This window comes from Centruroides vittatus, unplaced genomic scaffold, assembly GCF_030686945.1.
Source record: "Centruroides vittatus isolate TY-2023 unplaced genomic scaffold, ASM3068694v2 contig_975, whole genome shotgun sequence".
NCBI lineage: Eukaryota > Metazoa > Arthropoda > Arachnida > Scorpiones > Buthidae > Centruroides > Centruroides vittatus.
In genome coordinates this window covers 1,491,548-1,513,407 of record NW_027122648.1, presented here as the reverse complement: position 1 = coordinate 1,513,407, position 21,860 = coordinate 1,491,548, and the positions used below count along the sequence as shown (strand labels likewise).

At 29.8% G+C, this 21,860-nt stretch overlaps 2 protein-coding genes across 3 annotated transcripts in view; both read right to left on the bottom strand.

The window, feature by feature from the left end:
• Positions 1-17,783, bottom strand: part of LOC136985690 (snRNA-activating protein complex subunit 1-like) — a 34,188-nt gene extending 16,405 nt beyond the window's left edge. For both annotated transcript variants that reach the window (XM_067283020.1, XM_067283021.1), the window contains exons 1-4: positions 17,647-17,783; positions 13,369-13,399; positions 7,378-7,505; positions 5,419-5,559 (exon numbers count right to left, since the gene is read on the bottom strand). In XM_067283020.1, the coding sequence (XP_067139121.1) occupies positions 5,419-5,559; positions 7,378-7,494 (258 nt within the window). In that variant the 5' untranslated portion in view covers positions 7,495-7,505; positions 13,369-13,399; positions 17,647-17,783. The remainder of the gene's footprint in view (positions 1-5,418; positions 5,560-7,377; positions 7,506-13,368; positions 13,400-17,646) is intronic.
• Positions 17,784-20,373: 2,590 nt separating this feature from the next.
• On the bottom strand, positions 20,374-21,152 carry LOC136985659 (uncharacterized). The gene is made up of 3 exons (XM_067282983.1): positions 20,949-21,152; positions 20,671-20,882; positions 20,374-20,602 (listed from the first exon to the last, which is right to left on the bottom strand). The coding sequence occupies exons 1-3, from the start codon at positions 21,150-21,152 to the stop codon at positions 20,374-20,376; spliced, it is 645 nt and encodes a 214-aa protein (XP_067139084.1).
• Positions 21,153-21,860: the final 708 nt, after the last annotated feature.

Genomic DNA, 21,860 nt, shown 5'->3' with positions numbered 1-21,860 from the left:
AATAAAAAACAAACTTGTAACTATTAAATTAATCAGGTAAGAATTAAACTGAAAAGAAACTTTCTAGTAATGCAACAATTATATTATAACACTAGAAACATCTACAGATGCATTTAGTGCTATAAAATGCTCTGGATATCACAAATGACCATTTTTATATTTTAAACATAAAGATTTTAATAACATACACAAGTCATCAAGGTAACAGTATTGACTCTCACATAAGACTAGAATTACTGCAATTAAATTATTCTGACAGACATTAAATAAATTTATTCATATAAACCTGTGTCAGGATCACATCAAACATCCCATGAAATGAACATAAACTTCTTATAACACTTCATCTTTGCAATAACCTAAATATGTGATATATGTGTTATAATTGTAAAACTTTTTGTAATTCATAGAGTTTGGGAAATTGTAGTTCCTATTACTGAATATCATGCTCTAGAGAGTTTTCTTAAATAAAACAGGAAACAGTCTTTTCAAGAAGTCAAACACTGTTTTAAGTACTTTTGAGAATTGTCCAAGTCCTTGTCCTGAATATTGGAATATTCCCAGTATGGTAAGAACATTCTGACAATAAGAATGTAGAATACTCAAAAATACTTAATAAAAGAGTAAAATGATCCATCAGATTATTTTAGTGTTATAATAGGAATAATTTTAATTGAATATAAAATAATTTGACCAGAGGTAGGCAGTTAAGTTGCCATCTCACAGTACATTTAATAGTTAATTAATTAATTAATTAATTTTTAATTATAAATTTGGAATATTCCAGAAGAAAAGAATCAGCCCAGAGTGGGACTCAACTACAACTCCTGGAAACCATGCAGATGTGTTGCCCATTATTAATATACTACCCAGACCTGTATCCTATCTTCACATCCAAAAGTATTTAGATATAACCATACAGATAGTCTGCTATATAAACTTGGCAAATATTTCAGGTTAGTAGATGTAATGTTAATAATAAGTGTGTTTGATTTCTAGAAGAAGACTGTTCCTTGTTTTATTGCCTGGGCATAGCCCAGGCTACTGGGGTAACATTTTCACTTTTTTGTCTGAGTTTTTTTTAAAAAAACTAACATGTTAGATTTTGATGAATTTAGTGTCAAAATGCTCAAGTAGAACCCTGGCATGTGCATAAATTACTTTTTGAAAAATATAATTAACTCTGAGAAAAGATATATTCAAAAAAACAAGTGTCAACTTTTGCCTCTTTGATGCTTAATAACAAAACAGTATTTTGACATTTTTGGGTGGTGTTTTTTCAGAATATAAAGCCACACAGTTGTTTGATATTTTTCCAGAGTTTGGTGAATTTCAGTTGAACTATGGAAAAGTTATTCAAGCTCTGAGAAAAAGGAACTAGATTTATGTCCTGCATCCCCATTAGATGGCACCACGTTACCTAACTCTAATAACGAAAGCTTCTGGAACAATGCAAACTGTGTCATTTTTCTCAAGGTGTGTACTTTTTGATTTCAATTTTGTACTAAAATATAGCCGATTCTGTTTAACTGGGCCACCAGTTTCAAGCAGCTGCTTTTTTTTTGGACCAAATCTCAAAGAATGGAAACCAAAGTAATAAACTAATACATAATTTAAACACTTAATTGGGACAGTAGCAGAAAAGGAATTTAGCAATTTTTAATATATTTTAGGAATCTTCTAAAAATATGTCAATGTTAAATACACTAAATGTTGTGTACGCCTAATGGTTGGCAGAGACAAAGCAATTTTGTCTTTCACTTGGGAGGTTTGGTTTTTCTGGAGGGGATTAGTATAGCAGGACATATCACACAAGGATCCTGGCTGAGATGGACCTGAATGCAAGCTACTGACCCTGATCCAGATTGGACTGGCTCAACTCTTTCTTCTCATCCCATCAGAAATGTTCAGCTTTTATGTAACTATTTCAAATATATGTTTTTTAGTTATGTAAAGCAACTCACCGATGTTATATCTCAAACACAGCTGCTTTTAACAGGTGATTCCAATTTATCCAAGACTTTTTCCGCTTAAAGAATAATAAAATAAAATTAGTACGCATGTAAGCATACTAATTTTATTTTATTATTCTTTTATTTCTTATTTTTTAGTTTACTTTATTTATTTATTTTACTTCAGTTTAATTTAATTTCTTTCTTATCTGTACCTTTCATCATATTTTTTTTCTTTTTTCAACAATAAATCACTTGTAATCTTTCATTTGTGACATATTAATGCTCAAACTGCTTGCCTAGGCTAACTACATCGACAAACATCTTCTCAAGTTTCTCGGTGTCACCTATCTAGTTTAATATAGTTCTCTATCATTCTGAAATTTTTTCATTTAGCAGCTTTTTTATTCTAATATAACAAACTAATTTTGAACAAATTGACAGTTTGTACAGTTATGAAATCAACTATACAAAAACTATTAACAGAATACTTTTTACCACAGATACAGAAATATTTAAAATTTAATGTTTCTATTAAAACAGTTTTTATTCACTTTATTTCATTTTTGTTTCACACGAATTTCTTACTTTTTGCATACAGCAGTTATATAAACTGTACAAATTTTTCTCAAATAAATTAACTATAAAAAAATTTTAAGAACTGAATCAAAACACCAAAACATTATTCAAACTTATGATTTTAATTGTAAAACTTCAGTATTAATTTATTTTAAAAATTTATAACTGGTAATCATCTATATGTCACAGTACTATCTGAATAATGCAGTATAACTTCAAAGGATTATTAATTGGAATATCATCTGAAAATAATAATTATATTAATTCAAACTTTCACAAAGTTTCAATGAATGCAAATTAGTAACACAATGTCAAAATTTATGTGAGTTTTTCAATATCAACAAATTTGTTTTATCTAGTTATTATCTTTATTGCAATTTTTCAAAATGTAATGAAACTAAATGGTCAAAAACTAGTAATATTAATTGATTAGTAGTGCTTTTGGATTAAAAAACAAATATAAGTTATAAATATTTTATATTTAACATTAATTAATTAATTTCTGTTAATGAAATATATGCCCATCAGTGGCCAATTGGATAAAACCATAAAAGTGCAAACCTACAACCACTAGTAGTTGGTTGTAGGTTTGCACTTCACCAACAAGCTGGCCAATGGAGTTTTCTGGGTTTTCTTTACATTTGTAACACCGAAGTAGGAATCAGTTTCCTGTAAAAAATCCTTCTGGGGCATTCCCCTCAGCAGACTACCTGCAAGTTATGTTGCCATATACAAACAAACAATAACAATAAATATCTCTAAATAATAAATTAACAAAACATAATTTGGATGAAGTTTTTTCTATAAATGAATTTATAATTAACTAAATTAAAAATAACCGAACAAAGGATGAAAATTTGCCCAGTGTTTTAAATCTACTGTCACTGCATTGTGTCTTCACAAGAAAGAAAACATAAAGCACGGTTTCCTCAAGATAAAATTAAATTAAAAATATGTAAATCAGATTTCAGAAGATTTCATCTAAAATAAATTTCAAATGAACTGATTCTATAAATAACCAATGTTTTTGGTATCTAGCAACTAACTGTGAATATTTTAGTTAATATTTAAAAAAAACTTTACTATGTTGAAATTAGAGATGTCAAATAATAATACTTATTAATTTATTATTCAGTAATATTTATTATACCACCATAAATTAATTATTGCTATAAAAATTTAAATATTAAAAACAGATATAATACAATACTGAATTTTGCCAATATGATCTGGTTCCAATAATTTTCAAACTGATCAAATACTTGCTTCCATACTCTACAGGTGGTAGTAATAAATGAAAGTCTGAAAATCAGTGATTTAGATAATATTCACCTTGTTTTCTAACTACTTAAATTCAAATATAATGAAAGTTTACAAATCAATTAATGGGCTTCTTTCAGTTCTGAGCACTAAGCAATTATAATTGTCTAGGTCTAACTCCAGGATTAATTTTATGAAAAAATCTGCATAAAGTTTGAATAAATTTATAATAGTATAGAAAAACTGCATGATTGAAAAAATCATTGCCAAATCTGCAATAAATCACCAACCCAGTAACACTGCTCACACATTGCCAGCCCATTGCTAAAAATGCATCCAGTTTAAAGCTGTGCTTCCTACTAAGTTGGCATTTACCAAAAGTGACAACAATATACCATGTGGTCATCAATGGCAAATCATGTGCAAAGAAAACACACTGTCCACTATGGATCAGTTTTACAGCATAGTATATCCATTGACATAGTCAACTGCTTGCCATAGCAAAACAATGTAAAGGATCTATCAAAAAATAAATTGAACAATTGATTTCTAAAACAAACCAATTCTCATATACTGGGAATATTCTGATACATATGTGATAACCAAGGGGGTAGAGCTACAAGCTCTATCCCTTTGGTTATCACATATGAGTTGACCCTGCTTACCAGCAATGGGATGGTGAGTTCCGTCACTGCATCAATGGGGGTTAGAGCGAGGTCGTGATAAGGTGTTGGCCGTACTCAAGGATGACATGCCTTGGACATAAAACAACATATTTAATAAACAACTAAAATTATACAAAAGAGATACAAAGATGAAAGGTACAATATAAAATAAAAGGGTTAAAAGTCTATTAGCACCACATGAATTGACACCACTCTTGTCAAAATACCGTCTCAGGTTCCATTTAGATAGTTGCTATTAGTCTAACTTATTCTAACTACTCTACTGCCTTACCGAGAGAGAAAAGTTTACATCAGTCTTTAAGTGATTATCTCGGAAATGCAGCGATCAAGCTCCAAGAGTGTCAAGCAGAGGTCTGAAGGTTTCCAGAGTCACTGGCCTGGAGGTTTTTTTCGATGATCACCCCAAGGTTCAGATGTGACCCCTTTTTATATGCATTTGCTTAGAAGCTGACTAATGCTATCTATGATGTAATATGTTCTAAGTTTGAACTGGGTCTGGATGTTGTTTATGTTAATTGTCAGAAATCAAACGTTTCAACAAATTTATTACCTTTCTCTGTCTGGTATTGTTACTCAGTTTACTTCATAAAATTGATAACAGCTGTCAAACAAATGAAATTAATTGCTGGGGTGACTAATTGGATTTGTATTGCAACCTTAGTAAAAATTGTTTAAATCTGAGGGAGATTTGGTCTGTTTTATCTATCAAGAAATCTCGAGAAATAGGACATGTGTGGGTTTTTCCCACTTTGTCACCAACACCGGGGGTATTACAATCGGATTGTAATATTACTTTAATTACTTAAATTAAATGATTAACTTAATCATCCCCTTCTTCAGATTCTCACACATGGTTATATTGGTATCAGATCAATATTATCACTTACATCTAATTAAAAATTATTTTAAAAATTTGAAATTTAAAATGACATTATTCTTACCATTTTTGAATTGTAAACAAAATGAAAAGCATTCTCTTTACATAATGTATAAAATAAATAATTTACATCATACATTTTCTTTTCTTTGCATATTTGCATTAAATTTATCACAAATCTCCATTCTTCCATTTGCATTCTTATCTAAATTTTAAAATAACAAATTTCTTTCAAATTTAAATTATACTGAAATTCTTAAATATAATCAGCATACATATTAAATAAAAATATAACTTTTTTACAGTATTGAGACATTAAAAAATAGAAAGTTTTAAGCCAATTAATTAAACTAAAAAAATTTATTAATGAGCACTTTTGATTAACTTATCTTCAGATATGAGAACAAAATAATTATATAAGAAACTAATAATTCAAATAATTCAAACAAAAACTTTCACCTTTATCCTACTTCACAGTTACATTCTTTTAGACCTTGATGGAGCCATTTAAATGACTGAATATATTTGTAACTTGTCCTAAAGGTAAGCAGTTAGATTGGTATCTTATACCAGTGGTTCTCAATCCGTGGTCCGCGGAACACGGGTGCTCCATGAAGCCACTTCAAGTGTTCCGCGAAAAAACAAATATACAATTAAAAATTGTTGCAAAAGAAAAATTAATACAATGTAAAATAATTTTTGTATGGGAATGTAATTAGCAAATGCCAATGTCGTCATCTACTAGACCGAGTGCGCTTGATTTCAAAAAGGTTTGCCATCCCTGCTTTAAAGCTGATGTATTGTAAGTGTTCTGCAGAAAAAAATGCGAAAGTTTAGTGTTTCCCAACTTCAAAAAGATTGAGAACCACTGTCTTATACTAATATAGGAAAGCAACCAAATTGTCTATCTTTAGAACAAATTACAGTTTGATTAATTAAATTATTAAACTAATAATAGCCCAAAAATCTGACATGTAGGTATTTAGATATTAGAAAATTGGAGTTAGTTAGTGCTTATATGAAAACACATGTTTATAAATAATAACTGTTGTATTATAAAGATTTTTGTTTTGAATTATGTGTAAAATACATTAAAAATCTAGACTACATGAAACAATTTGTCCTTTCATAAAACTACTAACACTAACTAAACAACTAGCAATACAAACACTCACTTGAAAGCATATGTTTTCATCCATTTTTAAAGCATATCTTCAGGCTGAAGTTCTAATTTGAAACTGCATAATTTTTAAATGATTTTTATCTTCTACATTGCTGTTAGTGATTGGAGCAGTCATGTATTTGTTAATGATAGGTGGATATTTGAACTCCAGCCTGAAGATGTTCTTTAAAAAATGGATGAAAATGTTTGCTTTTCAAGTGAGCATTTGTATTGTTGGTTGTTTGGTTATTATGTTGAGTTTTATTGGTATTAACTAGTAACTTGTACTTCTTATTTGTTTTTTCGTGGAACACTTGAAGTGCTTTCACAAAGCACCTGTGTTTTGCGGACCACAGATTGAGAACCACTGGTATAAGATATCAATCTAACTGCTTACTTTTAGGACAAGTTACAAATATATTCAGTCATTTTAAATGGCTCCATCAAGGTCTAGAAGAAAAACTGTTCTAAAAGAATGTTCAACTTGTACTTCTTTTGAATTTAATGTTTGTTTTGGATGTTTACAAAACAGTCAAACTTAAATACAAAAGAATAAAATTAATACTGACAAAAAAATTAAGTATGAATTATTTAAATTATATAAATGTTTCAGGGATAATTTTTATATAGGATAATAGTATAACATAATGAACTAATACAAGAAAGTTTGGAATGCTCGATGTTCCAAAATGCTTTGGAATTCTATTCAAACTTGTAATGCTTGAGTAGCATTCCAGTTATATTGCTAATTATGGTATTCAAAGCTCCAAACCAATCTTTCCTCGGGATATTTAAACAGTAGAGTAATCACAATAATAACTATAATTTGTAGTAATAATATATAGTTATTCTAAAACCTACCCTTTGTGGTGGTTTTGTAAGTTGCTTTTTATAAAACCATACAACAAAAAGAATCCTCCAATACAATATGCAAGACAATATTTTGGATCCCAATACATTTTTGCTATACGAAAACATTCAGCTTGTAACTAAATCAAAAATAAGCATTATAAAATACAGAAATTTACATTTTTGTTCATAAAATAATAATTTTATATGCTATTCATTATATTAATAAAATTTTAAGTTATTTAAATCATTAGAGCTCAAAAAATATTCAAAAAGTCTCAATTTATTTCCAGCATAAAATTAAGCATAATATATAGAGTAAAATAAACAAAGTTGAAAATCAAAGAACATGAAAGAGAGAAAAGCAAGATGCATAAACATAAATGACTTAGCACTCAACAAAATCAGAAAATAAAAATGAGATAGAGAAAATTTAAAAGAAATAGGATATATTTTATCTTACATAAAATAATCATTTCAAGTCATTAATTATTATTATAGTAGAGCATTGTTTATCCGAATCAATTGGGGACTGGGGTTGTTCAGATAACTTATTTTTCAGATAACTGATTATGTACAAAAAAAAATATTAACTTATCCCATGTTGAAATTTTTCTCCATTGAGTGTCACTTTGCATTGAATTTTCTTAGATTTTAAGCCTAACAAAAATTTTTATAATAATAATCATGGCTATTGTATCGTTAAAAATTATTTCTTTATTTTGTACAAACAAAATAAATATATTGAAAAATATAAAAACAAAAAAAATTTATACTTTAGAAGTCAATCTAGTATTGAAAACGTTCCATTCAGCATGACATACAAGGAGACCTTACGGTCTCGGAAATTCAGTTCGGGACGAGATTTCGCAGGTTAGTAGTATACCTCAAGGGTGTCCACCCAGAAAAATTTTAAAGCGCACTAGCCAGAAGATTCTGAAAAAAAAGGCTCTAAAGTTTTAAGTGCAGCTCATATACTGATCAATTTTACAGCATGGCAACGTAGCGAAATGGCTGAGTCTGTAGAGAGCTTTCTTGCCACGCTGGTGAGCTGGGTTCAATCCTACTGCCGCCTATTTTTTTTTTTTTTTTTTAAATTGTTTTAAAAATTATACCTTTTAAAATAAAGTTAATAACCTAAAAATATTATTAATTAAATCATAAATAATTCTACTTTATTTATGAAATGACTGTTACAGCTAATTAAAATGTGAATTAAAGATAATATTTTATTTTTAAAAAGTTACATAATTTCAAATGCATTTTTAATGGAGGTAAATTAAAACTTTAATTACCACTATAACAAATTTTCGGGTAGGGTTTTATTTATATAAAAATTTGTCAATTTTTTATTTTACATACAATCACCAGAATGATAATTATCATAAAAACATCGAAAACAAGAACTAATTATCATTCTGGTGATTGTATGTAAAATAAAAAATTGACAAATTTTTATATAAATAAAACCCTACCCGAAAATTTGTTATAGTGGTAATTAAAGTTTTAATTTACCTCCATTAAAAATGCGTTTGAAATTATGTAACTTTTTAAAAATAAAATATTATCTTTAATTCACATTTTAATTAGCTGTAACAGTCATTTCATAAATAAAGTAGAATTATTTATGATTTAATTAATAATATTTTTAGGTTATTAACTTTATTTTAAAAGGTATAATTTTTAAAACAATTTAAAAAAAAAAAAAAAAAAAAATAGGCAGCAGTAGGATTGAACCCAGCTCACCAGCGTGGCAAGAAAGCTCTCTACAGACTCAGCCATTTCGCTACGTTGCCATGCTGTAAAATTGATCAGTATATGAGCTGCACTTAAAACTTTAGAGCCTTTTTTTTCGGAATCTTCTGGCTAGTGCGCTTTAAAATTTTTCTGGGTGGACACCCTTGAGGTATACTACTAACCTGCGAAATCTCGTCCCGAACTGAATTTCCAAGACCGTAAGGTCCCCTTGATAGTCTGACTGGAAAGCTTTCGATTAACTGACGTTTCGAAAGCTTTCCAGTCGGATAAGGATAAACGACGCTCTACTGTATTTTAATTTTTAAAAAATCTCTCTAACTCTTTTTTTTAAAATAAATTTTTATGATAGATAATTGGATATTATTCAAAACATTAAAAGTTTTACTAGAGATCTCAATAGCAAAATTTGAAATGCATTTATAAAGATTATGAAAAAAAGCATACGATAAATATTGTTCAATGTAAACATTCTTCATAAAAAATAAAAGAATTTTGAATTAAAACAATACATTTAACTTTGTCAGAAATAAAAAACACATTTACTTAAAGCTATTAAAATTATATGTGAATAATAAATTATGTTGTTTTTTAATCATATTTATATAATTAATTTAAATAATTTTAAAATTAGGAATAGAAGAAAATACAATTTAATGTACAACTAAAAAAAATGCCATATTTACTTGCATACAAGATGAGGTTTTTATTCATTTTTCATTCTTTCAAAAACCTAAGTCATCCTAAACACGTGAGCAAAGGATTCTTTTCATTTTTGCAATAATTTTTGTAAACTGTGTATTTGCATTTTTTACCGGATTCTCACCTTCTGGTGTTTATAAACAAAAATATTTTATCTGGGTTGTTTCAATCATTCTTATGTATTGTCAGGATTAAAGATGAATAGCAATACGAAAAGCAACACTTGAATTGAATTCCAAAATTACATGGGAGCCCGATATAAGTTTTAATTCATTCCCATGTGAAAACAGATGATTATTTGGAAATCACAATTTGGAGAAACTCATGACAAAGAATGAATTTGACTGTTAAGAATTGGCAAAAAAAAATTCCTAATTGTCTAGCTTCACATGAACAAATTACATTGTCGATTTTACAATATTTTCCCTTAAAGTTCAAAATGCCCGTAATTTTTGTGGGACAATGTGTGCATTTATGTGCATTTGATATTTTATTTGTGATTAATCAAAATAAAATTAGAATTGTATTAATAAATCTAATTTTCTTTATTTTGATCTTTAAAGTCACACCTCGTCCTATATGCAAGTAAATATGGTATTCAAAAAATTTAATTTTTTGATAGTGTGAAAGAATAGAACTTAATGAAATAATGTGGCTGAACAGAAATTTAAATGATGTCATGTCCAAAGACAAAACCATAATGAATGAAAGTATAGAAGAATCAGTCAGCAGGATGTAATACAGGAAATCCTCATTAGTTCAAAATTCAAGAGATGAAATAATCGTAACTTCAAATCAAGTTTCAAATTATCCAAAATTTACATGTTTCTGTAAAGTATGCCAAATATCATGTAATTGATGTGATTTATTAAAGAAATGGAGTACAGCTACATATGCAGAATACTATTTTCGTTAATTAATTAATTAATAATAATAATAATAATAATAATAATATAAATAAACTGCAGGTAAACAGCAAGTGTCTGGAGAGACCCTCACAAGTTGTCAATAGGTTTTATAAAAAGTAAAGCAGAATTCCTCAAAATGTAGTCTAAATTATTTTTAAAATGGCACCAAAAGTAGTAGACTAGAGTCCTACAAATATCTCAATCTGCTACTTGTAATCCAATCTTGCAATTCAGAAAAGCAGGATGAGAGGAGGATAAGAGGAAAAAAAGGCTAGTCCATGTGTAAAGTGTAACCCAAAAATGTGTTATTGTAGAAGCAAAGCCATATTGACCAAATTAAAGTTGTTCTTGGTCTATTGTTCTCTTATAGCATAGTGGCACTTCAATCTAAATGAACAAGTTATATGCATATGCATATTACAGTTCAGATAGAATTTTCACTTTGAATTTCAAAGTAGCCATATTTCAAACTAACTGAATTCCTTAACATGTAAATCTTTATATTCCTGACTTTGTGTTCTACAGTTTCATTATTGTAAATACTGAGATCAATAAATCTACATTTTAGTTACTAAGACCATTGTTATCACCCTCTTCAAACTCAACCTCACCCTCCATCCTTTCAAAAGCTCAAGCATTGCTGAGATGTGCATCTAGTTATTTAAATTGTATACTTTAATTTAATTGAAAATTATCAGACTTCTTGGTCCCCTTAACCTCTTTTTTGAATGCTGAGAAAGTCAAGAGCCTTTGCCAGTTTTTTAAAAGTTTTTAACTGCATTAAAATATTTAGTGTTTTTTCCTGTTTAGTAGTTTCTGAATTGGTGGGCTGCAATTTGAAAAAATTGCAGACCTATAAATTTCCACTGTCATACGTTGTCTGTCTTTCCTTAATCTTAAGAACAGAGTTAGATAGATAAAAGATGAGACCAGATACGGGAAGCTTAGGGGCAGCAGGCCCTGATTAACTATAATATGAACACCTGATACAACCTGGAAGTCATGTTATTTCAATTCAAAAATTTTTCCCTGAAAGGTGAAATTTTCTCGATAGATGACTGGCATGACTCTATTGTTAAAGGAAAAGTATGATGTACTACAGGAGAAAGACATTAATAATTTGAGATGGAGAGCATGTATTTTAAATTAAATAAATTAAAAATATGATTAAGAATTGCAGCCCAGCATTCTGATGGTGTCACAATAAATAATGCTCATTCTATATAATATCTTTCAATGAGATTTTGAAAAACTATTCTAGTGATTTCATCATCTCATATGGCAAAGTTAAATCAAGATAGAAACAGCCAAGTAAAGAAGCAAGACTCAACAAAAAAATTAAATAAACTATTAATATTTACAGCATATTTATTGTATAAAACTTTCTACAGGGGGTCCTCATTTAATGAGTATTCATTATCCGAGTTCCCATAATTACATGGTCAAAAAACTGTGGAACACCACTTAAAAATTCCCTGCACTTACGAGGTTTTCCTGGAAGATGGTAACTTCCTCTCGCATCACATAATCTACGTGTGCATTAATACACATCACCATACACAAGATGCATTATTGTGCATGCGTTTGTCATTTTAGTTCCAATTCGAGTTTTCTGTTTCATTTTCTTATTTTCTTATTGAAATTATGTCAACAGAATGTAGCAAAACTGATCATGGAGTTCCTAGAAAGAAACATGCTTCATACAGTCTAGAATATAATGTAATAGCAGAGTATTTTATATATTATTATATATAATGTCAGCATACAATTGAAGAAATCAAAAACAGTGATGAAGACTTGGAAAAAATTCCCAATGAAAATGGGCTGTCCATTGATGGTTTACATTACACATTTGCAAAGTGTAATGAAATCAATTATTTTCTTTAAAACGATCCAGTTTATGAACGGGGAGAAAAGTTTGAGCATGGGATGAAAGACTTGTTATCTTGTTATAGAACAATATTAAATAAAAACAAACTGCAGGAAACAGCATACTTTTGATTCATTTCTTTTGTATATCAAAACTCAACAGTCAGTGAAAATGATGAAGTGCAACCATGCCCTTCTAAAATTCAGTAATAAACAATATTTATAAATAACTTCTGATATTCAATTATATTAATAATAAATATCTTACATATGTATAAATAGGAATAATAAAGATTTCTTTCGTATTTTTCATTTGGTTTTGTTTTATTGAAGTCCAAATTAAACATTTTCATATGATTTTCTATGAATTTATGATCCCACTTTATGCAGATTCACTAAAGTGGTAGCTTTTTGGTCTTAGTTAGCCACGTTAAACGGGGACCCCCTGTATTAACATTTTATTCATAATAAATACAGTTAGTAGAAATGTTATAAAGACATGTTTTAGGATAAAGTTTGTTTTAATTAAATAAATTGTCTTCTAATGTACAAACCATTATTCAAATTTCATTACTAATTTGTTCTTATTATAAAAGCTTATATTGATATAAGATTTAAAACTAAAGATCTACATCATAATATTATTATTCTAATAATGAATAGAAAAGTTCAAATTTTTAACAAATTGGTGAGACTTTTGTAAATAAAGATAAAAATGGTTTATTTTCTTATATTGGTTATTTATATATATAATTATTCAAAATATTACCTCACTTAGATCTTTGGAACTTCTTCTTCCCCTACATTAAACAAAATTGTTTTAAATTTTATTAAAATCATTTAAATAAAAGCACAATAAAAATATAATTTGTTGAAATAAGCATAAATAATAAAAATTATAAAAGTTCAGGCGTGGGTGTTCAAAAAGTTCCAGGAATGGTTAAAAAATCAAAATACTATCATAAAGAAATTTCTTTAAAAAACACCCTGAGCTTCAAATATACTATTTCTCCAATGATCTATCCAAACCAGGAAATATTTAAAAACTTCATTTCAGTAATGAAAAAATTTTCTTTGGTTTGTCTTGTAAAGGTTTATTCACTCAAACCATTTTCCTTTAATTAAAAGTTTTCAAGTTTGGGTAAAGAAAAAAGTTATTAGGAGCTAGATCAGGGAAATGAGTAATTACAAAGGAATAGCAGTTACAACTTTAAAAAGAAAAGGATTTGAGTCAATAAAACATGTACTAGAGAAATTATAAAAATTTCTCCGTCTGAAGAATAAAGTAGTCTTCTAAAAACAAAGCATTAATTATAAATAAAATTTAATGAACCTTATTGCACTTTGTATGTGGTTTAAAAACTATTACATTACTAACATTTTCTAGTTACTTGTAGGACCTTCCTCAGGTAGAACCATCTAAAATTGACTATAGTACCAGAAAGAGTCAATTTTAAACTGAGAATGGTCCTAGAAATAAACTGAAAACATAGCATAATAGTTTTCAAACCATGTGCAAAGTACAATAAAAGTTTGTAAGTTTTATTTATCTCTGAAGAAGCTAACTTTTCTAGATGTTTCCTTAATTAGAGAAATCATTGGATAAAGTGCATTAAAGCTTGCAGTGGTTATTTTGAAAAATATTAAATAAATCAATTGCAGTCTTCAATTAAATTATTTACTGTCTAGTTAAAAACAGGTTTTCTCCCTGCTCATCTTCAAGTTGAATTTGTGATAGTTTATTACTATGATTACGTAAGTATAAATTATAAAAAAAATGTTTAATAATGATTTAATAATAATAATAATTTTAAAATGAGCCATCATCAGAGGGAAATTTTTAGACAATTTTAAATATCAAAACAAAAAGATTAACTCCACTGTAACTTCTTGTTCCTACAGTGTGAAACATACAAAAGCAAAGAGGCTATGGATATGTTTTTCAGTATTGTTTTTCTGATTCACGAATATTTTCCTACACAACAGTTTATATTTCCAGCTTCAGTTTTTCTCTTTATAGACCCAACTGAATTCACGAGGTCAGATTATGAAAAGCATGGTCTAATACTGTATGTCCAATTTATTCATTCATAATAAAATTTCCAAAAGTTTTTCCTGGATTTGAACTTGGTCCTCCAAATGGTATCAGCCAAATGGAGGTGCAGTAAAGTTTCAGAATATCAGGTAGGGCCTACACGACAAACAGGCAATGGTCAACTAGGCAACAGTCATTTGGGTAACAGAATGGGCAATCCACAATGAACGATGGTCAAGTGGGTGACACACATGTGAAAGAAGAAAGGCTGTACTCAAAAGGCTGTACTTTCACCCATCCTTCTTATCTTTTAAGGCTGTAGAATGGGCAATCCACAATGAACGATGGTCAAGTGGGTGACACACATGTGAAAGAAGAAAGGCTGTACTCAAAAGGCTGTACTTTCACCCATCCTTCTTATCTTTTAAGGCTACAGCCTTAAAAGATAAGAAGGATGGGTGAAAGGAGGAGGGAGAGTGATTTGAGAAAAAGTTGGAAAGGTGGGCTAGTTGGAGGTTTGAAAGTAGAAGGGGGAGGAACCCAGGACAGGGAGATTGAGTAGCAGCCACACAGTGGATAAAGAGGAGGCCTTTTTGGCCAGATTGTCTGCCTTGTCATTGCCACTGCTTCCTGAGTGGCCTTTGATCCAGTAAAATTTTATATTGACAGTATTGAAGATTTTTTATAGGATCTTTAAGTTGTTATTGATTATGGGAGGCGGCAGTTACGCTTACGAATCTGGTAAAGGGCGACATGACTGTCACTAATGATGTTGATGTTTTTACTGTTGTAACTGGTAATATTATCCTGGATATGCCTGAGGGTGTTAAGGATGGCTAGCAACTTGGCTTGGTTGATGGAGCAAGACGGATCCAGTTTATAGGCACCTTGCCAGAAAGTCCTCTTCATTAGATCATTGAGGATAACAGCAGCACCCACTGCCCTTGGAGATTTTGATTTATCAGTGTAGTAATTTATACCTTGTGGGATGGTGGACTGATGGAGGCAGATGGGCCTGGGTCATTGGCACGATTCAAGTGGGTGACAGCTTTTGGGTAACAGAAACTTAAAAATTTTTGCACGCTTAGCAAGCATATTTTGCAGATACTTTTTATTTATTTATTATTATTATTTTTTGTAAATATTGGTAAAATATACAGTATATAAATATAGTTAAGACTTACGAGGTATGAGTTATAAGTTACGAACTAGAGTTTTCAGTTATTTCCAACTTAGAAAAAGGAAATGTTTTGGAACAATATAGTATAGCATCATTAATTTTTTTAATGCCAGAATTGATTAACAAGCACATCAAAGAAAAGCAGTTCTATGAAAACACAGTCTTTTAAACAAAATATGTAATAACCAAGTAAACTAGCAAAATTCGATTAAACTATTCATTAAACGAACAACAAAATGTTTGATAATTACATACTTTGTTTGTCTTGTATACCAGTAATATTGTGGTGACTGTAAAAAGTTTTTTGAAGAACTTTTATGATTTTTTTTTTGTTTTGATTTATATTGTATTTATATTTATAATGTATAATGTAATGTGTATTTGTAATTTTATGTAGTTGTTGTCTGTTTATATGTATATTTGTTAATTTTGGGGTAGATATCAACCATCCTTTGGAACTTTTCTATTTAAAATAAATAAATAAATAAAGTATGTAAAACATATAAATATGTTTAATTATAAAGACTTCTTTTAACTCGTTTCTTAAAAAATATTATTTAAATGGTTAATGTTTCCTATGGTTCCAAGATGGCGACTCGTCTCTGATTCCAGCAAATAGAAGAAGGGAAACAGTGGGGACGCACGTTCTAACCTAACCTAACCTATTCTAATAAATTACCATAATTATTACCAACAAAATTATTAGAATAGGTTAGGTTAGGTTAGAACGTGCATCCCCACAGTTTCCTTGCTGGAATCAGATGAGCCACCATCTTAGAACCATAGGTAACATTAACCATTTAAATTTACCAGAAGGTAGATCAGTAGAAAAAAATGGTGATTTTTATAAAGAAAACAAAAAGTTTGTATTTTGTCTATTATTGTGGGGGCTCAGGGCCATTAAGATTTATATTATTCACGTTTTGGGTAGGGTCCTGCCACCAGGTGTGTTTTACCGGACACACCGCCGATTGAGATGAAATAAATGATTAAGGCGCAAAGGTAAGAGTCACTCCGAAGTCCAGGCATGAGCCTCTTAGGAGGAAGAATGCAGAGTCATATATAATCAATTAAAGGAAATTTATTAGCAAAAAAAATGAAAGTTCAGAACAAAGTTATCAAATCCGATTTTTGGAAATTTGCCTATCTTTATCTATACAACGAGGGGGATACCTAACGGGGGGTATTCAAACTACGCGACTCACAAGATACCAGGTAAACAAGATGTCTTCTCTCGTCTGTTCAGACAGTCGGTCAGTCTCTTGATCCTGTTTCACTCTCTCTCTCTGTCTTCTTGTATATCTTTCTCTTTCTGTCTCTCTGGTTCTCCTCTGTCCTGGTTCTGTCTGACCGCTTCTGATCTACCACCTCTGGTCTACTCTCTCTGGTATTCCTTACATCGAGGTATTTTTGGAGGGGGGAAATGTGGTCTTCACATTATTGATCTTTTATTTTGTTACCCAGACATCTGGCTCACATTTACGGATAGCCTAGTAGACAGTATCCCAGAATATCACCTTACCACAACAACGAATCCAAGTTCAAATCAATCCGAATCTCAATTTAGCACAAAACACGGTTCCAAGCATCATTTACAATCTTTGCTTACGCTAGTTGCTCAGAGAAAACAGTGACCAACTTTATAGCATAAATGTATACAGATACATCCTGTTGACAAATTCTCAAAATGTAAGATTCTGTTTCTAATTCATGTCCATCAGCTAATATACAGAAATTATGGTGTAATCTCTGTTATTCAATGTAATTATATACATATATCATTAAAACAATTTCATTTTGTGTTACAAATATTCAGGAAAACTTTTACTTACATAAAAATGATAGAGAAGTTCATTTCCCTCCAGAATTTTGCAAACTCTTTATACTCTATAACATCATTTTCAACAAATTTTTGAAGTAATTTATCCGAATCAGTCCTTACACCAGCAGCAACATATTTACTCCTCCACATTTTCATTTATTTTAATCAAAATCACTAATCAGATTTACAAAAACCACACATAAAATCAATTTCTGATCGAAAAACAAACTTACAACCATCCCACCAAAAACTTCGTGTTGTTGTCGTTAACGACTCCTGGTGACAACTTTTTACAAAAATAATTTTAACAAAAAAATAGAAACAATATTTTTCTGTTATTTTATTCACGTATTGACAGATATTTGTTAATATATTATAACTTTTCTAATAAATAAATTCCAAACTTAAATCTATTTATTCCCTGTAAATTGCAATTTGTAAAGCTACTATAAATCGATCAACTTCCGATTGGCCCGGCGCGATCGGCCTTTCGGGTATCAAAGTTGGGTGATTTCCCCCACAATCTGCAAGTTTTCTTTCTCTAAGATTCGATTCACAACGCTTTAAATAGGAATTTTTTCCTGTTTTTTGGTGGAAAGCCTTACTAATAATTGTAGGTAATGGACGAAAATTAATTACCAAAGTCCGCGTAGCGAAAGAGTAGACACGTGTCTGCTCGAGATGCAGCGGCGCCCGCAGGAAAAGGGGACAAACAAGCTATAAAAAAAGTGCATCGTAGCATTATACGATCAGCTTCAAACTTATAGGATTACTGATCCGACGTCGTATCAGCGATCCTATGAGTTTGAAGCTAATTGCAGAAGATGAAGCTGATGCTCTTTTTTATAGCTTGTGCCCCCTTTTTCACATAGTCTGCGGGTGCCGCTGCATCTCAGACACACTCGTGTCTACTCTCTCGCTATTCGGACTATGGTAAATAATTCTCGTCAATTACCTACGATTATTAGGAAGGTTTTCCATCCACAAAATAGAAAATAATTCCTGTTTAAAGAGTTAAGAATCGAATTTTAGTGAAAGAGAACTTCAGATTGTGTGGGAGAAATCACCCAGCTTTGATACCTGAAAGATTCTACAAGGTGGCGGTAGTTGCACTCGGGCTAACTTGGCTTTAAAAAGGAAGAATGGGGTTTTGGTCAACATACGACGAAGTTGCATGGGTCAATGGACAAGTATCGTTTATTATTTCTTTTATATTTGCAGAATAGGGAATGCTTATTTTAAGAATGGTTATAAGAAGAGCTGCATGCTATTATTCGACAATTAGCTACTCTATTAGAAGTAGGGTTTCTCATTTCCCGGTCTTTTGCTTGTTCCGGGATTCCGGGATAAAAGTGAACTGTTTCCCGGGATCCCAGGAAATCCCGGGACAAAATTAATTATTTTTAACATATACAAATTATCATGAAATCAAATGATATAATTATTTTTCGTCTTTTAAAGTAATTTAATACGTTCCGCAACCTCCAAAATCATATTAATAACGTTGTGTAAGATATATATATTAAAAATTTCCTTTGAACTACTAGAAATTTTCACAAATAGAAAAAATTTATTAGAGCTTGCTGGAAACTGCATACAACAACACAACAACAAATGCTTTGAATTGAGTTTTAAAAAAATGAACTTAGATCAAACTTCTAACTTAGAAGGCAATTTTCGTTTTTTAAATAAAATTTAATACAAAATATTGTAAATTTTTATAAGATTTTAAAAAGCAAAGATGGTCAATACTCCGATCAGTCAATCTAATTCTTATTTTAGTAATAAAAAGTCTTGCTACCGAGAATGCCTTTTCCGATTCAATTGATGTGATTGGAATCGTGTTTAATGCATTTAAGAGAAGACAAATATTATGTGTTTTCATCTGTATCCTGAAAGATTTCTAGTTCGTTTTGAGATTGTAGTACTTCTTTTATTCTCTAGTATCCTTGATTTGTCTACCTCGGCTGCTTTAATAGAAAGATCATAGCCCAATAATTCGGCAGTTCGTTTGTCTTTAATAAGCAGGTTATGAAGAAAAACTTCATACTTGCAGACTTCGTACTCGTTTGTATCCTTGCCCAATTTGCACAACTTGGCGTTACGCAGTTATTGAAGCTACTAAGCATGGTTAAAATTTAAGACAACGTAAGCACAATTATTACAGATATTACAGGTAAAGAATTTTGAGAGTCCTGTCACAAATAAGTTACGTGATGTGCCATAACGGGTAAAAATTAAAAAAAAAACTAATAAGTAGGTTTAAAATTAATACATACAAATGTATTCTGACAGTTTATGAGTTAATTATACTTTCTATTTGCAAAATTTCCCCAACCTTAACACAAAATAAGAAAGAAGTAAATTTTTAAGAAATTTGCGGGATTTCCCGGAATATTTCCCGGGTTAAAAAAACAACCGGGATCCCGGGATCCCGTGATCCCGTTTGAGAAACCCTAATTAGAAGCAACTGAATTATAAATAATAATGTACAGCTGTTGTAAACCGATTCTAACTTTTTTAAAATATATATATAGTATATATATGTATGTATGTATATATATATATATATATATATATATATCGGTTAACTGACTTTTGGACAAGCTGAAGTCGTGGAAAAAAATATATTTAAAAGCAGCATAATACATTATTTTTTCTAATTATTCAGTCAAAATTAATCTAGATACATTGGAGATTTGAATAATCTCACTTAAATTTTATGTGCTGAATAAAGTCACAAAGTTTTAATAAATCGCGAAAGAATTATTTCCATAAAAAATACAGTTGTAGCAAATATATGACCTGAAATTAGGATAATAAAAGGACTTTTCATGACACCAAATCCTTCTTCCATTTTTTCAGAGCCTTTCATCCCTGATTTAAATAATTCTACAAAATATTCTCTCTCTATTAATTGTCGATACCAGATGTTGAAGAAACCTCCTTGAGAAAGTCTAGAAATACTTTGAAAGTAAAGAGAAAATTTAATAAAATAATTCAGAAATGAAACAGAATTAAGAAGAATCCTTACATTTTATTAAATTCTGCAGTAAGAGGAAAATCTTTAGCTACGGCTATGGCATTATGTGTCTCTAAAAACGTATCTTTGGAAATAAAATAATTTTCTAAACCATTTTTAGTTGCAAAATATATACCATGTTCTTCAGAACATATAAAGACATAATTGTCATCAGTTAGAACTCTTTCTATTCCATCAATTAATGTAATTAAGTAATGAATAGCCTATAAAATTCACAAGATATTTACAGCTATAATGTCATAGTAAGTCGATGATATTGCTGTTCCTACTTTAACTTTCCCTAATCTGACGGCTTCGTTTAATTCTTTTATGTTTTCAGCCACTAACGAAGGTATTGGTATGGTTAACAATGAGGTTAAAATGCCACTATATGTTGGTGTTAACACCAAAAGTGCCAATAACCAGCCAGAAATTAAAATTCGGCATCTTGTTTTATCAATTTGAAGAATATTTTCACCTGTAAAATCATACATTTTGCTTTAAGGGAGAATCGATTGTGAAATGCTTCACGAAAAAAAAAAAAAAAAAAGAAATTTATGATTATGTTATCAAATAAATAAAAGTTACTTACTTTGATAAATAGTTAATAGTAAATATAGAAGAAATGATCTTAAAAATTAATTTTCATTTATCTTTAAATCTTTTTAATTTAAAAACAAAATAAAAATTTTAACAAATGTCATTATAGGGCTTTGTAGATATAAAGAAAGGTCGAACTATTTAACATTTTGATGTCTCATTACATTAGAGAAACAAAAAAGCATTATAAATTGCGTTTTGCCCCCTTAAATGTGAAACCTGAACCAAACGTGCTCAGCTGGTCCCACCATAAGAAAGGTCCTTAGTTAATCATAATGTAACACGACAATATTGATTTGCTTATTTTATTCTAAACGTTTTTAATTACGTAGACATTTTCCAAATAGGAAATGCACAATAGAAGAGAAACTAGAATTTCTTTTAATTATTCTACAGTATTAAATTATATAATATTAAATATTACAATTTTGCAAACTTACTTGTTCGATCAGTTGACCAACCATACCGCCCCACCCCAAGATGAAAGCGATAATCCGTATAAAACGTATTGTAAAGTCTCAAAAATTGTTAAAAGTATTTTTGGCACGAATATTTGCACCATTTTGAATATAAAATAATAATAATAATAATTGAAATAAAAA